General features: G+C 43.2%; 1 protein-coding gene across 1 annotated transcript; it reads right to left on the bottom strand.

Moving 5' to 3' along the window:
- Positions 1-1,212: 1,212 nt before the first annotated feature.
- Positions 1,213-13,317, bottom strand: APOH (apolipoprotein H). Its single transcript, XM_025927709.2, has 8 exons — positions 13,194-13,317; positions 12,622-12,798; positions 10,499-10,595; positions 9,309-9,385; positions 7,027-7,215; positions 4,856-5,035; positions 2,783-2,980; positions 1,213-1,373 (listed from the first exon to the last, which is right to left on the bottom strand). Exons 1-8 carry the CDS (start codon positions 13,255-13,257, stop codon positions 1,318-1,320), a joined length of 1,038 nt encoding a protein of 345 aa, XP_025783494.2. The 5' UTR covers positions 13,258-13,317; the 3' UTR covers positions 1,213-1,317.
- Positions 13,318-16,985: the final 3,668 nt, after the last annotated feature.

Below are 16,985 nucleotides of genomic sequence, written 5' to 3'. Positions count from 1 at the left end.
ATTTTTTTTTTTCAACGTTTATTTATTTTTGGGACAGAGAGAGACAGAGCATGAACGGGGGAGGGGCAGAGAGAGAGAGGGAGACACAGAATCGGAAACAGGCTCCAGGCTCCGAGCCATCAGCCCAGAGCCCGACGCGGGGCTCGAACTCACGGACCGCGAGATCGTGACCTGAGCTGAAGTCGGACGCTTAACCGACTGCGCCACCCAGGCGCCCCCAGGGAGATAGATTTCAAGAGTAGTGAGGGGTAATATTTGTGGAGCTGGCAAAGGGAAACAACTTTTTTCAGGACTTTTGTAAACTGGGAATAAAGAGACCCTGGGGCAGTAGCTAGAAGAAGATGTCAGTCAACAGGAAGGATTTTTGTCATGGGTCATATCACTGTACATTTATATACTGATAGAAATGGTCCAACAGAATGGAAAAAAAAAAATTAAAATGTAATATTGCTCAGGGCGGGGGCAAAGTCCTTCAGTAGGAGAAGGAGCATGAGGTCCAGTGAATAAGGTTTGCCCTCAGATGGGAACTCAAGAGTTTATCCACGGCAACAAGATGGAGGGCAAGGAACCTGGTACAGATCCTGGCTAAGTTGACAGATTTGGTCTTGGGAAGATTTTTTTCTAAGGTCTTCTATTTTCTTGGTGACATAGGAGCAAGAATATCAGGAGAGAGGGGCGCCTGGGTGGCTCCATCGGTTAAGCGTCCGACTTCAGCCAGGTCACGATCTCTCGGTCCGTGAGTTCGAGCCCCGCGTCGGGCTCTGGGCTGATGGCTCGGAGCCTGGAGCCTGTTTCCGATTCTGTGTCTCCCTCTCTCTCTCTGCCCCTCCCCCGTTCATGCTCTGTCTCTCTCTGTCCCAAAAATAAATCAACGTTGAAAAAAAAAAAAAGAATATCAAGAGAGAGAGGGGAGAGAAGGTGGTTTGAGCAGGGTTTAGAAGAGACGTAGCCATGTTGGAGAGGAAGGGAGTGAACAAACTAGAAAAATGCACTAAGACCGCCAGGCAGAGCCGAGGGCTCATGTGACGGTTCTCTGGATCATTCTATGAAAAATACTGCAGTTGTCTTAGGTGAAAGCATTTGAGAGTACAGTGAGGGAGAGGGGAATGGAGTTTCTGGATAATCGGGTACACTTTCCCTTTCTTAGCCCTGTTCCGCGTATTTGTGTTTTTGACCCAGCTAACATAAGTGAAGTCAGCCACCAGGCCACAGTGACAGAGGCAATAAGTTCAGTCACTTTATTTTCCCACTTCCGTTATGTTCCTTGGACAAACACCGATACAAGCGTGGCAGTTCATTTTGACTCTGTAAACCCGTTTAGCACGGCTTCACATCGGATGCATCGGTTTTCCAGAAAGCCAGAGAGCTATGTTCTGTTTGGGAAGGAAAAGACAAAGATTCTAAGAGGAACAATCATTTCTTAAATTTGGCAAGTAGCTAAGCCAAATCAAATACGTTGCACAAACGTGTGGAAAAAATTTAATTATATGAATAAAGCCATTTATATTTTTGTGAATAAAACCATTTATGTTAAAGGTTGAAGTGATGGCAGAAAACATCACGGAGATGATAAGGCACGCACATCCAAGAGAGAAAATAAAAGGTTCTGTGTAACTCTGACAGTCAAGATTAAAAGAAAAAAAAACAACATTGTATCAGCCTTTTATTTATTCTCCCATGCACTAACAGCACGGGTCTGTCTGAACACTGTAAGAGACAATAGCCCGAAGAAATACATCAACAAAGCTCTGTTTGGTGTTTTGTTGTTTTTTTTTTTTTTTTTTTTAATTATCCTCTTGTAATATTTTGTGTACTGATTTGCACTAGGCTTAATGTCCTTTGTCAATTTCAGTATTTCACATCTCACCAGGGCTCGGCTATATTTTGAAAAACAACAATTTATCCAGTGCATTTCTGACTATTTGTGATTAGAATAACTGTCACTCTTGGAGAGCTTACTCCACGGCATGGATATCTCTGATAATCAAACCTCCGAAGTGGATTTGGTTTACTAGTTATCCTTCCCTTCTCCGTCTCTAGCTGGTCACTTCTCAAACCCCTCTCTTCTCTAACCTCCCTGCCCAATTTAGGGCTGTCAACATTCTTGGAGCACTTCTAAATTTGGAGCCAATAATAGCTTCAGCCTCTGGCCTCTTCCTTCACAGTGACAGAGATATTTAAACGCTAACCCTGAAAACTGTAAAGGTTGGCCGTTCTAAAGCCTGCTCATTATACACTTCTTTATCTCACACAAAGATAATCCCATCTTCCTTAAAATATTTTTGCTCTAATGAATACTTTGCTCTACTGGATACTTTTCAAACTCTGGGAATTGCTGACGAAAGGGGGAAAAAAAATGTTAGAAGATCTGTATTCCAATTACCATTACCATGAGTTACTTTGTAACTGGGATGAGTTCTCTATAATCGGGGAACAAGAGGTGGTAAATATTGTTAGTATTCAATATTTCATTCAATGTTATTACTGTTATGATTCGAGCTTAACCTGGAATTATACAAGATTGCATAATTCACCTCAACATTCATTGACTAAAACCGCAACCCTGAATTGTAAGGGAAAGAATCGGAAAGGAGAATGTTAACGCAAGCGGAGGAAAGGATCGTTTTATCGCTTCGTCCTGCTCTTTCCTCCAGCCCGTGCTCTCTTTTTAAAAATCCAGTGGCCAAACTGACATGGCTTCTTATAACCATTATGTAATACAAGTACTTATTATGGTGAGGGTCAAGTGGAATCCTACTAAAAGTACCAGTGTAAGACTTACCCTTGAAGCATTTGGGGATTTCAATGGTACCATCTATACACTGAGCATCCTCTGTATAGCTACATTTTTTTTCCTTATTTTTGCAGAAGAAAGAAACCTTTTCACCATGTAGCATTCCATCCTTAAATTTCTCTTGAAGCTTTACTCTCTCTCCTTGGTGTAGCACAGTAGCTTTTTTAACAGATAATTTGCAAGAAGCTGAAAGAGAGAATATCTGTAATCAAGACTTAGGAGTTCAGTTAGTCCTTCTGGGGACAATGCAGCATTTGAACCAATAGATTAGTGCAATGGAGACAAGTTGCTCAAGACAAGAAGATTCCAAGAATGTTCCTAGTGAGTATGTCAGTGTCATTGCTGGTAGCAGTTGTTTATTAACAGAACCGTTAATTACGGCTTCCAAGATGGCCTTTGCTCCCCCCGCAGCAGCCACCTAAGAAGGTCAACACAGACGCATCAGATTTTAGCTCCAGTGAAAAAGGACTTCCATCAGATACTGCCATTTCATATAAACCTCCACTGTCCCACTTAGATCCCATTCATTGAGGCAGTGCCACCATCCATCAGCCACTGTGAGAGTTGGCTGATAACAGCTCACAGATGCTCCTTTCTCTGAAACATTGCCCTCAGCCTTAAGGGAGCCACCTCTCCTGGGAGCAAATCAGTCCCCACACCGAGGGAACAGCCTTTAGCCAATGACGACTGATAAGAGGAATACAGAAAGCAGGTCCCGATGCTTTTTGGTGGGATCAACTCTGGGGTAGAATTCATGGTCCAGCAGCTCCCAAGAGCATGCAACTGAAACTAGACTCCAGCTGAGACCACATGTTTGTTCAAAACGTCGTCTCTGGATCCGCAGCAGCAGCACTTGGGAACTTGGTAAAAATGCAAATTCTCAGGTGCTATCCCATATCTACTGAATCAGAAACTCTGTGTTTAAATAAGCCCCCCGGTGATTCTGGGGCACAGTGAAGTTTGAGAAGCAGTGCCCTACTCTATTCCACCGGCCTCACTCTCTCCTGAGACACTCACTGAATAAATCATCTACACTTGAATCCCTGTCTCAGGCTCTGCTTTGAGGGGACTCCAACCTAAGACACTAATTATACATCATTTTTCCTGCTGTGCCTAACTTCCTTTTCTGCTCAAGCTGCCCAGCCCCGCAGCAACCTGAGCAGAAATATAGTGCCAGGTTGTCCTTTGCATACGCATGACACAGGATCAAGGACAGACACCTAGTTCAAAAGGAACCAGCGTTTCCAGGAAAAGACGCCCGTTAGTGATAAGTCTTTGGTTGAGACGTCCGCCAGAGTCAGCCAGGTTTGAGGTGACGAAGCAGGGACACATGGAGATGAGAGAGACCACAGGGCCACTGAGATATGGAAAGAGTAGAAATGGGGCCTGATTTTCAATCCTCCGGAGGACCAGTTGTATTCCATTTCCTCACCTTCAATGTCCACGTGATTGCCTGTTGCTCATTTATGATAAACCCTCATTTCCTTGAACTAGCTTTTATTTTTTAAATTTTTTTTTCAACGTTTTTTATTTATTTTTGGGACAGAGAGAGGCAGAGCATGAACAGGGGAGGGGCAGAGAGAGAGGGAGACACAGAATCGGAAACAGGCTCCAGGCTCCGAGCCATCAGCCCAGAGCCTGACACGGGGCTCGAACTCACGGACCGCGAGATCGTGACCTGGCTGAAGTCGGACGCTTAACCGACTGCGCCACCCAGGCGCCCCGAACAAGCTTTTAATGTGTGGTTGGTTTTTGCAACGACGAGCAGAACCTGCACTCGAACAAAGCAGAAAAGGACGCGCGCAGGAAACCCATACAATCCTCCACCATGGGATCAGTGCTTGCAAAGGATCTGTTTATCTCCCACAGTCTCATCTCAAACAAGCTTGCTAAGCACGAAGCTCCCCCGTGCCCATGTGAGTCCTAAAGTCCTTCACATACCAATAACCGTGAAGGAAGTCTGAGCAACAAGTAGAAAATGATTGGAACCAAAAAATGGCAAGTGAGGGCAAGCCACTGGATAAATTCAAGATGTGTGAAGACCACACCCATATCTCATACCTTTACAACTTGGCTGAGCGGACCAGTTTCCAGATTTGTTACATTCTACTTCTTGTGGGCCATCCAAGACATATGTATCATGGCAACCATAGGTGGCTTTATCCTTGTAATAAAGCATTTGTTTTGCAGGGTAGTTCACAAACCCATTGTCTGGTCTTGATGGGAATGGGCATTTTACTTCTAAAAAGTGCATTCAATAAAACATATTAGTATGATAAATAGTAGACTGTCGGTTATGAAATAGTTACATTCCAGTCACCATTACCCCCATTGAGTCACTGGGTGCTCCTGTAGCTGCAATAGAATTTCTATGTGCTTAATTCTGTCCCTCTTATCTTAAGCTCACAAGCCTGTAGATATTAAAAAAAGAAGCAACAATGCTTTGAAAGTAAGTCAGTGAGCTACCAAGTTCTTTGGGATCTTATACAATCACAGGGTATTATTTATTCCATACTTCGTCTCCATGCAGTCTAAGAGGGTGGGTTTGAAAAAAGAAAAAAAAAAAAAAAAGAGTCCGTCTCTTTTAATCAACAAACCATGAAATTAAAACACAAAGACTCCCTCCACGCATACTAGCACACCATTATTGGATTTCAAATGTTAAATCTAATTCTTATGAATGTCTTCAGTCTATACGAGAAGCCAGCATGAAATGTGAAGAAAAAACATGGTGCTGCTTCCTGGCCCTTGAATCCTTGGGTCTATAATAATACTTCAAACAAACAAACAAAAACAGCCCAAGGAAGAAAAGAAAAGCCCTTGTCTATGGAAGAACGCAAGCTAATTAAAAATAGAAGAAAAGATTGAAAGTGCTGGTTTACAACCCCCAATGTCGTAACTGACTAAGTCGAGGATTATCAAAGAATCTTAACAAAACCATTTAACTTGAATCTAATCAACCAGATTCAGATTATGGAACATTCTACAAGGCAACTAGCCCGTACTCTTGAAAAATGTCTAGGAAAGACAACTAAAAAGGCAAGTGATCATTCTTAACCGAAGGAGACTAAACCGCATGTGTGATTCTTGACGAGACCCCACGTAAAACAAAACACATGGATAAAAAACACTTCCCGGTCAGTTGGGGTAAATTTGCATATGACATAAATGTTGTTGTTTATATTATTATAATAGCCCAAGTTATTATTGGTAATAATGGAACACACGGTAAATGTCTTGTCAACAGTGACAATGTTCTTGTTCTCAGGACATTCGTGCTGAAGTATTATGGGTAAGTATTTATGTCAAGATGTGTCACTTTATTTTCAGATGGTTCAGAAAGAAAAAGCATCTGTCTATGGAAAGAGAGAGGGAGACAGAGAAAGTCACAACATGCTGACAGTTGATACATCTAGGTGAAAGGTTGAAGAAGAAAAAAAAGAACCTAGTGCTTAGGACTCGGGAGAATTAAATGAGGTGACACATGTACAACATGAGACCAGTATGTGGCCCAGGATTTAAGTCCCACAAAAGGTGCTAGGTATTATTAGTAGTAGTTCCCCATGATAAAAAGCACTTATGTTTTGAATCATTCGAGAGATATCTATAATATCTACCATAGGAGAAAGTAGCACTCCTTAGTATAATTCCTGGTGGGCGTGATAAACTCCACAATTTGTTTACTTGGTTTGCGGTCGACAAATTCAAAGATAGCAATGATAGGTCAATTTAAAAGGGGAAGAATTTTGACAATTTTTTAAATCGAATATTCTCGTGATTCTTAAATTTAGGGACACCATAAAAGCTTGTAGTGATCTGACTACAGCCCAGTTTTTCACCTTCGTCTCCCAGGACCCCCCACTATAACGCTGGCTTCTCTTGACCAACCTCACCATGATATCCAGCTGTCCGTGCACACACCCTGTTGTTTCACACCTCCCTGACTTTCCACATCCTGTAGCCCTGTGGCATGCCTTCCGCTCATTCTCCACGTCTCTGGGAAGCTCTCCCAGGTGGCCCCAGACAGGTCATTGCATTATATATAACTCTTCTGGGGTGAGAAGCCAGGTTTCATTCAGCCGGTATCCCCAACACCTATCCGCATGGTGGATGCCAATAAACATTTCTTGGAAAAGGCCGCCGGAAACACTCAACGATCATGGAATTTTCCATACTTTTCAAAAATGGGATTCTACACTGTCATGCTAATTTTGTCTTGTCATTGCACCTACCTCTGCATTCTGGTAATGTAGTCCAATTTCCGTGTGCTGTGCAGGTAACTGTATCATTTCCAAACATGGCATAGTGTGGCAAGCATTCAAAGACGGCCTTGTTTCCATAAATGGAGTTGTTTCCAGCCAATGGCTGATAAACACTAAGTGTTGCAAACTTAGGTATCGCTGGTGGAGGGCAGGTTACAGCTGGAAAAAGAAGGAACAATCACTTTTATGAAAATAGCTGAGTCGTTTAAAGATACTCTTTCCAGAATGGAAAAAAAGAAAAAACAAACAAAGATTAACTTGAGAAAATGCAAAATTTGATCAAATGCTAGGGTAAAAATAACCAATTGTAGAAGTCAAAAAGGAAAATATGATCTGAAAATCAGATGTCTGTATCAGTCAAAAAACTAAAAAAAAAAAAAAAAAAATGAAGTAAATCCAAGTCTTGTCAATATTGTCTGTGACAGTAACACGATGCATACGTTTCCATAAGTCTTTGATCCAAATGCTACCTTGGAAGATGTTTCTGGAAGTCAGAATTGGTAGAGGACCATCCTGCATTAATTGCTGATGATGGCACTCAGTACAAAGTCATTTGTGACTTCGACGTCCCACTGCTAGTTCATGTTTCTTTGTTCCTACTGAATATGTCCTGCTTTTGCCCTCTGTATGTATGGAGCTCACATAAGTGGCTTTATGTGGAGACACAGGGGCTGTCATCCTGACCTGACTAAGATGGAAAGGTTTCAATAAGTCCAGGAAGTTAGTGCAGACGGGGATGTGATTTCATTTGGATTATCTAGCTCCCTGCTGCTCAAAGTGTGATCCGTAAACCAGCAGCATGGGCTTTGCCTGGAAACTTCTTAGAACTCCAGAAGCTCAGACCTGACCCCAGACCCATGAATCGGAAACTGCATTTTAACAAGATGTCCAGGTGATTCACATGTACAGTAAAGTGTGAGAAGCACTCATTTAGATTAGGCTGCACCGAAAGTAGGCTTCGTGTTTGCAACCAAGAAGAAAAAGTGACTTTACATAATCAATATAAATCTGCTTATGAGGGAAACTATAAGAACCGTGGTGATTCTGGGGCACCTGGGTGGCTCGGTCGGTTAAGCATTCGATTTCGGTGCAGGTCATGATCTCACAGTTCACAAGTTTGAGCCTCGCGTCGGGCTCTGTGCTGACAGCTCAGAGCCTGGAGCCTCCTTTGGATTCTGTGTCTCCCTCTCTCTCTACCCCTCTCCTGCTCACGTTCTGTCTGTCTGTCTGTCTGTCTCTCTCTCTCTCTGTCTCAAAAATAAAGACATTTAAAAAAATTAAAAAAAAAAAAAAGAACCATGGTGATTCTTACCAATGAGTAAAATACTCTACTTAATTTATCCTTAAAAAACACTTTTTTTTTTTGGTAGTTCACATTTCCTTAAACTACCATTTATTTGAAATTGCTTTACTTTTTCACTGGCTTTTGCTAGGACAGACCTCTCTGGAATGTTCAAGAACCATAACCGTTATTGGAATGCGTGGGCCCCCTGGGCAAAGATGGGACTCCTATGAATCACGAGTTAGGGAACATCAGAGCATCCCTTCCTATGTAAGCAATGCCCAGAGCCAACACTAGTTGCACGGGTGAATGTCCCCGGAACAAACCAGCAGTGTTTTTTGAAGGAATCCCACTCTGCTCCTATGATCCAAGGCCCTTTGATGGAGTCTAAGCTCCCTGCTAAGGTTGCTTCCGTCTCTCCCTCATCGCTAGACACGCTTGCTAAGGGCAGACCGAAGTCTCCATTAGCCATGTAGCCTCAGTGCTGAGAACATGCTATGGCACGTGTGGGGTCCCCACTACACGGTTATAGAATACATAAATGGGTGAATGAATACATGAGTGAATGAGGTTCCAGACTGGGAAGAAGATGTTTGATCTCACTGTTTCCAGTTCTTCTAGTCAAATGGTGGCTGTCCCTGATTGACCAATGCCACACAAATCCAAGCTCTTGCCAAACCACCGCGATAGTGACAGAATGAGTAAACCCAGGTATCCCTGCCTCTACCAGGTGGGGGATACAAATGTGTTCACGACTAGAACGCTCCCCTGTTGTCAGTCCAAAGGGGTTGTTACATCCTCTGAGATAAGAGGATTATCCAGATGAACCCTCCCCAGAAGGATGAGCGGCCATCGAATGGAGCCAGGATGGAAGGATTTCCAGGGCTTGGAAGGTACGGTGCTAAAACCAGCAAAGTCCCAGGCACACCAGCTAATCGCTCTCCCCATAACGGGGGGCCCACAGACTCACGAGCACAGACAGGAAGGTCAACACTCCATCTTCCCTCCTCAGTGCATTTAGCAGAACTAGCTCCGCTCAGATAAAACCTGCAAAAAGAACATGTAATCCATCAAGCAGTAAAATGATCCATCGATGGCACCTCAAATGTCTTCTCCGCTGAGCACTGCTTCAGATTAATGCTGCTGACGGCTTCCCCATTTTGTAATGCAGTTTCCCTGAGGAGCTCAGCACTCACTGGAGGTTCATCAAATCTCCCACCTCAGGGCTGCAGGGGGACTCACTGAGGAACGAGAGTGCTCTGTAGATGTGCATGTAGAAACCAAACCCCCCAAAAGTGAATCAAACTGAGCTATGGCTACTATTCATTTTCCAAAACTATTCACTCCACAGACACAAATGGGTAAAAACAGTGCAGTACATTTCCACTGAAAATATAGCATTGTCTCCTCAAAGCCAATCGTTTCAAGGTCCTTTTTTATCAGGCCCACAGTTAATTGGTGTTCAGATGAAAGGAGTCCATTTCTCTTTCACACATAGTATTTCTTAATTTCCAATCCCAAACAAGAACCCTAAGTAAAACTTTACCCTAATGTGCAAACAACATGCAATTAACAACGTCACTGTCTTTGCTCATAACACTGTTATGTGCTCATAGCACTGTCTTTGCTCAAACACCACTGTCTTTGCTCGTAAGGCAAATGAGCTATATGACCGACCGTATGTGCTTTCTTGCTGGGGATCCTGTACTGTATCATGTGAGGATTGACAGAACTATGTTCTACATCATCATGCTCCCAACCTTCTCCAAAGAACCTTCTAGAGACTCCCAAGCCAGTCAATCAAATCAGGTTCATAACTAAAGCCCAAGTCCAAATCCTAAACTATTTAAACCCTCATGCCAAGATTTGTCTCAGAGATTATAAAGAATTATCATCCAGTTTTAAGCGTTCCAATGTACCTCCTCAGATGAGTAATTAATCAGGAGAAGGAAAGTTTGATACACTAGTGACTTCATATTTTACTAGCTGTTATATTCTCCATCCCTTACCCCATCCCAACACCACTGCGGTATAGTTAAAAGCAGGACTAAAATCGATTTGTTTTCAGCAAGTCCAGGCTGAAGGCTACAAATTAAATATGCCTCGATATTTAGCTGAAGGGCACAGAAATGTTCTTCCACATCTGTTAGAAGTCTTTACCCGGTGTTGCAAGAAAAACTGATGCTGTTGGGATATTCAAAAGTTGTGTAGCGTACAGCTCCATTTTCTAAGATTCCAGCGAAAGGACATACTCTGGCTGTAAATTGAAGATAGAAAAGTACATTTTAATTTATAGAAGTTTTCATTAAAATAAAACCATATACACTCACTCCTGTTCTTTGATCCAATAACTCTGCTGATAACTATTCTAAGAAAATTACGCAAAATTAGTTAAACGATAACTAATGCCCCAAAGGGGCTCATTTCACCTCAAATAACAAAAATTGGACAGGCTAAACGTTTACCATCCGGTGACTGATTTGACTAATTGTGAGAAATCAACAGTTGAACTCTTATGTAGCCAGCAAAATATGAATTACAAAGACCGTGATAGTCGGTGTTCGTGCTATGCTGACGAAAATAGAAAAATGCAAAATGGTACCTACTCACTGCAGTGATGCAAAACTATAGGTGGAGAGTAACTTGAAAAAAAATAAAATTGTTACTATTTCAGATTATGGCTGATTTAAATAAAACATTTCCCCTGTAATGTTATAACTGTTTTCCATTAAAAATAACATTTAGTCCTTTTTCAGTCAAAAAGCATAGTAAAATTGGGGCACCTGGGTGGCTCAGTTAGTTAAGTGTCTGACTCTAGATTGTGGCTCAGGTCATGATCTCACGGTTTATGAGATCGAGCCCCATGTCAGCCTTGTGCTGACAGCATGGAGCCTGCTTGGAATTCTCTCTCTCTCTCTCTCTCTCTCTCTCTCTCTCTCTCTCTATCTATCTATCTCTATCTCTGTCTCTCTCTCCCTCTCTCTCTGTCCCTCCTCTGCTCATGCTCTCTCTCTCTTTCTCTCTCTCTCAAAGTAAATAACCATTTAAAAAATGTTCTTAAAATTTTAAAAAGCATACTAAAATCACTTGTATGAAATTAATGATTTTTCACAAAGGTCGTGTTCCTACGACCAAATAACCAGAGCTCAGATAGGTCCATATAGTTATTTTTACTGCTTAATTTCTACATAAAATTGCCAGAAATTCTATTGGGTTGATTGCTCAATATTTGACTGTGAAAAGTAATGCTGGCGTAAACCACAGAACCGTGTTCTGAGAAATAAAGAAATGCAGCCATCCTCCATCAGGCAGTAGCAATAAGTTTATACTTAAATGTTTATATTATGTTTATATAAAATATTACAATTTATTATAAATTATGGTTATAGAATCATATTCTGTTTATATAATTATATTTACTATAAAGTATGATATGATTATGTTAAATCTGCCTTCATTTTGAGGCAAAGTCCAAAAATCTGATGATTCCTCATGTTTTGCTTTTTCATGAGTCCCTTTGGCATCTGTCTAAATTTCAGGGTATCTGCACTTTTTTTTTTTTTTTTAAATTTTTTCAACGTTTATTTATTTGTGGGACAGAGAGAGACAGAGCATGAACGGGGGAGGGGCAGAGAGAGAGGGAGACACAGAATCGGAAACAGGCTCCAGGCTCTGAGCCATCAGCCCAGAGCCCGACGCGGGGCTCGAACTCACGGACCGCGAGATCATGACCTGGCTGAAGTCGGACGCTTAACCGACTGCGCCACCCAGGCGCCCCGGTATCTGCACTTTTTTATCACTTCTGCAGTGTTTCCCTCTCTTTTATCCTAGCACGTCTCTTTTTTTTTTTTTTTTTAAGTTTATTTATTTTGAGAGAGAGTGCGTGTGTGTGCGAGCAGGGGAGAGGCAGAGACTGCGGGAGAGAGAGAATCCCAAGCAGGCTCTGCACCCTCAGCACGGAGCCTGACACGGGGCTTGAACCCATGACCTGAGCCAAAGTCGGACGCTCAACCAACTGAGCCATCCGAGCACCCCCGGCAGGTCTCTTTTTTACATCTCTTCTAGTTCTGGGCTATGCTCACCTCCTCCTCTCTAAATAGCACCCATCGCCCTTGGTTTCCCCTCCAGTGGACATACTCCCCAAGCCCTCTTGTTTCTTCACAGCCCTCCACTCCTCGGCTCTGCTGGCTCATCGTGCCCTGAGCATGACGAGGTAGGTTAGCCCCACAAATGTCCAGAATCCCAATGAGGGAGGGAGCATGTGAGAGAAGGCACTGACTTACGTATACACTTCAAGGTGTTGATGGGCCAAATTCCCGTGAGAGGACACGTAAACCTCCTCATCCCACCCCGGGACACGTAGCCCGGCTGGCAAGAGTAGACTATCTGCTCCCCTGGGTCATAGGATGCTTTTACTGGAACGACTATGGCAAACGGTAAATCATCTGGTTTGGGACAGGCTGAAATAGAGCACAAAGCGGTTAGTTAAGAAATCTACATTTGCATTTTTAAGCTCAGCTAGCCCGTAAATGAAAAAACTACTTAATGCCGTCAATAATGACTCTGCCAAGTTCGGTACCAAATACTCCGTATAGGCAATTATCTCATCTCATCTCCTCAACAGCCCTTTGAAGGGTACTCTCATTATCCCCATTTTACAGGTCAAAACTTTGAGACTTCAGTTGCCTGAATATCTCAGGGAGGAGCTTTCAGTGTGGCAATATCGAAGAATCCGTATCAATCCAGGCTCCCCGGCATCCACCCGAAAGAGAATTTAAATTAACATCATCGACCCCGGTCACGTACTAGGGGGTTGGATATATTAATTATATTTGCAAAAGCAAAGAGCACTTACTCCGGCCTGCAGTGGCGACATGGCAGAGAAAACTCGAGAACAAGACGAGCACCAGAGAAATCATTGTGGATGACTCACACAGGCACCACCAAAGTGGCTTCCTCCACTAAAAAGAGGGCTGCAAATAGAAAAGTGCTTAAATATTAACCTTTTTTCTGTGTACTTTTATCTCTGTAAATAGAAGGTAAAATACCACAATTCGAAAGGAACTCTGAGACCTACATTCTTTAATCATTTACCTCCATTTCTGTGAGTCTGTTGTGAAATCTTTGGCAAACGATTTCTGTCTTTGTCACGTTGATTTTAATGGCCCAACACGGTGTGTTATTGCCTCCGATAGAATCCTGGTGATTCCCAGATGGTCCAGCCTCTAATCCAACCTTCTCATCGTCCATCCTTCGTTTTGTGCACTTGGGTGGCGCACCAGAAGACTGGAACACCTGCTTCCCCGACAACCTTGACATAGAAACGTAGGACCATCTCTGGTTTTGGTCTCCACACCTCTAAAATGATATTTCAGTTTCCAGATGTGTGATTCTTAGGAACATCCTCATGGAGGCATCTAGAACTATATAACGCCTAAAAAACCTAGTTCAGCATCTTTGCTCTCTCTCTCTCTCTCACACACACACACACACACACACACACACAAAGTGATGATTTCTCCCGGATTCCTGTTTTACCTAGTTAGTAACAAGAGCGTCCTGGGAGCTCCAGGTGCAACCTTAAAGCGATCCTTAACTCCTCAAACTCCTCACATCAAATCAACACCATGCGTCATTCTCAATACTTCTCAACTCTGTCCAGGCAGATTTCTAGATCTGGTTTAGGGATTGGAAAGTTGACGTGAAGTTACAAGTTGGGAATCAGAGAAGAAAAGAAGGTGAGTAGGAGGAGAAAATGGCCATTGCTTGGAGAGTTCAGAGAGGACCAGCCATGATTTCTTAGTTCTCTCATGCATCCTTTGCTTTAAGGGACTGAATAGACAAGTGGACAATGGCCAGATGATATATAAAAATGGAACTCTGGGGCACCTGGGTGGCTCAGTAGATTGCGCCTCTGACTTCGGCTCAGGTTGTGACCTCATGGTTTGTGGGTTCAACCCCACACTGGGCTCTGCGCTGACAGCTCGGAGCCTGCTTTGGATTCTCTCTCTCCCCTTCCCTCTGCCTCTCACCTGCTCTCTCCCTCTCTCTCGAAAAAAAATAAATATATATATTAAAAAAAAAAACTAGAACTCTGACCCATAATTTCCGTAGCAACCAATCCAGGAAGCCAAACGACAACCTCCATAGCAATTGGCCCAACTTAGGACAAACTGGAGAAAGTCAAATATGTTCTTTAATCAATCACAAAGGATGCCCAGCTTCTAGTCAGTCCACGCCCGTTGTCCTTGTCATACTCACAACCTCCCATCAGGCAATACTTGAAATTTGCCCTTTTTGTACGCTATCAAGTTGGACCACTTCCCCGACTTTGAGTCCCTGGCGAACACAAATGATGATGGCGGACTCCCTTGTTACGGCAAGCTCTGAGTAAATCACCTTTGCTGGTTCTCATTTGGATGGTCTTTGTTTATATCCACAGGTCTAAAGTTGCTCGACACACATCAGTTTGAGAAATATTCTTGTCAGGCGGTGATTCTTAAACTATGCTTCTAACGAACACTGTGTTCCATGACAAGAGGAAAAGTATAGGGGCCACGAATATAAAATAATGGTGGTCCTTCCTCTTTGTTATTAAATCAAAATCTTCCCATGAATATTCGAGCAGGCGCGTGCGCATGCGCGCGCGCGCACACACACACGCGCGCACACACACACACACAGAGTCCTTAGAAGGGGAAGGATTCCTGTTTTCTAGATCATTCACATCGCTACTTTGTTGTGGAGAATTCCCTCAATGGGTGGAGAAGAGAGAAACTGAAGAAGGCAGGGTCAAATTGTTCTACCTGAGGAAAATGGAGAAAGAGAGAGAGAGAGAAACCAAATGGGCTGGGCCTCAGGGAGAAAATTTAAAAAGTGTGAAACTGAGAAGAAAGCATTTTTGGCAACAGACGCAGCTAGGGTGATAGACATTGAGAGGAGCAGTGGCACAAGAAGGGTTTTTAATGGTATTTGCTGATGGATGTGCACCCTCACCGGAGGGGACTTTCTGGAGGGGAAGGAATGTTCTTTATTTTCTTTCGGCTGAGTGCTACTAGGGTACATACAATTATCAAGACTCACCTTTTTAATGTTTATTTATTTTTGAGAGATAGAGACAGAGTATGAGCGGGGGAGGGGCAGAGAGAGAGGGAGACACAGAATCCAAAGCAGGCTCCAGGCTCTGAGCTGTCAGCACAGAGCCTGATGCGGGGCTCGAACCCACGAACTGTGAGATCATGACCTGAGCCAAAGTCGGACACTTTACCGACTGAGCCACCCAGGTGCCCCAAGGTTCGTTTAATTAAAACAAATGAACAAACATAGGGTGCCTGGGTGGCTCAGTCGGTTAAGTATCTGACTTTGGCTCAGGTCATGATCTCACAGTTCGTGAGCACAAACCCTACTTCTCTCTCTCTCTCTCTCTCTCTCTCTGCCCCTTGCTCACTTGTGCCCTCTCTCTCAAAAAGAAAGTCTCTCTCTCTCTCTCAAAAAATAAAAATGAACATGGGCGCCTGGGTGGCTTAGTCGGTTAAGCATCCGATTTTGGCTCAGGTCATGATCTCGCAGTTCAGGAGTTCGAGCCGCACATCCGGCTCTGTGCTGACAGCTCAGAGCCTGGAGCCTGCTTCGGATTCTGCGTCTCCCTCTCTCTCTGCCCCTCCACCGCTTGTGCTCTCTCTCTGCCTCTCAAAAATAAATAAAAAATGTTTCAACAAATGAACAAAACAAATAGACAAAAAGTGGAAACAGACCCATAAATACAGAGAACAAATTGATGGCTGCCAGAGGCAAATAAGGTGGGGGGGGGACAAATTGGGTGAAGGGGAGTGGGAGGTACGGGCTTCCAGTCATGGGATGAATAAGACACGGGGATGAAAGGGACAGCATGGGGGACATAGTCAATGGTATTGTCAGAGCGCTGTATGGTGACAGGTGGCAGCTGTAGAGAGTTGTAGAGAGCAGAGCATAACGTATACAGTTATCAGGCTGTATACTTGCAACTAATCTAACATTGTGTGTCAGCTATACTTCCAGTTAAAAAATAATTTATGGGGGCGCCTGGGTGGCTCAGTTGGTTGAGTGTCTGACTTTGGCTCAGGTCATGATCTCACGGTCCATGAGTTCGAGCCCCGCGTCGGGCTCTGTGCTGACAGCTCGGAGCCTGGAGCCTGCTTCGGGTTCTGTGTCTCCCTCTGTCTGCCCCTCCGCTGCTTGCATTCTGTCTCTCACATTGTCTCAAAAATAAACATTAAAAAAAAAAAGAAAAAAATAATTTATGAAATAAGTTTAAAAACTCATCCAATTAAACATTTAAGATCTGTGCATTTTATTATATGTTAATTATACCTCCATTTATTTTTTATTTCTTTTTTACTTATTTTTTTATGTTAAATATAATTTATTGTCAAATAGGTTTCCATACAACACCCAGGGCTCATCCCAACAGGTGCCCTCCTCGATGCCCATCACCCACTTTCCCCTGTCTCCTACCTTCCATCAACCCTTAGTTTGTTCTCAGTATTTAAGAGTCTCTTAGAGTTTGCCTCCTTCCCTCTCTGTAACTTAGTTATATCTCAATTTAAAAAGAGTGCCCACTTTTCTTCCTTCCTTCCTTCCTTCCTTCCTTCCTTCCTTCCTTCCTTCC

The sequence above is a fragment of the Puma concolor genome, chromosome E1 (assembly GCF_028749965.1).
Source record: "Puma concolor isolate L17-30 chromosome E1, mPumCon1.1.hap2, whole genome shotgun sequence".
Classification (NCBI taxonomy): domain Eukaryota; kingdom Metazoa; phylum Chordata; class Mammalia; order Carnivora; family Felidae; genus Puma; species Puma concolor.
Note: the sequence above shows the minus strand (reverse complement) of the source record. Positions and strands in the feature narration are given on the sequence as shown.

What these genes read in the sequence shown, in the direction of transcription:
- APOH (XM_025927709.2), bottom strand. Translation starts at nt 13,257, where the DNA reads ATGATTTCTCTGGTGCTCGTCTTGTTCTCGAGTTTTCTCTGCCATGTC. An exon ending in CAACACCTTGAAGTGTATAC is followed by an intron (nt 10,596 to 12,621) that starts GTAAGTCAGTGC and finishes TTCAATTTACAG; the next exon opens with CCAGAGTATGTCCTTTCGCT. An exon ending in AGTTTTTCTTGCAACACCGG is followed by an intron (nt 9,386 to 10,498) that starts GTAAAGACTTCT and finishes TTCTTTTTGCAG; the next exon opens with GTTTTATCTGAGCGGAGCTA.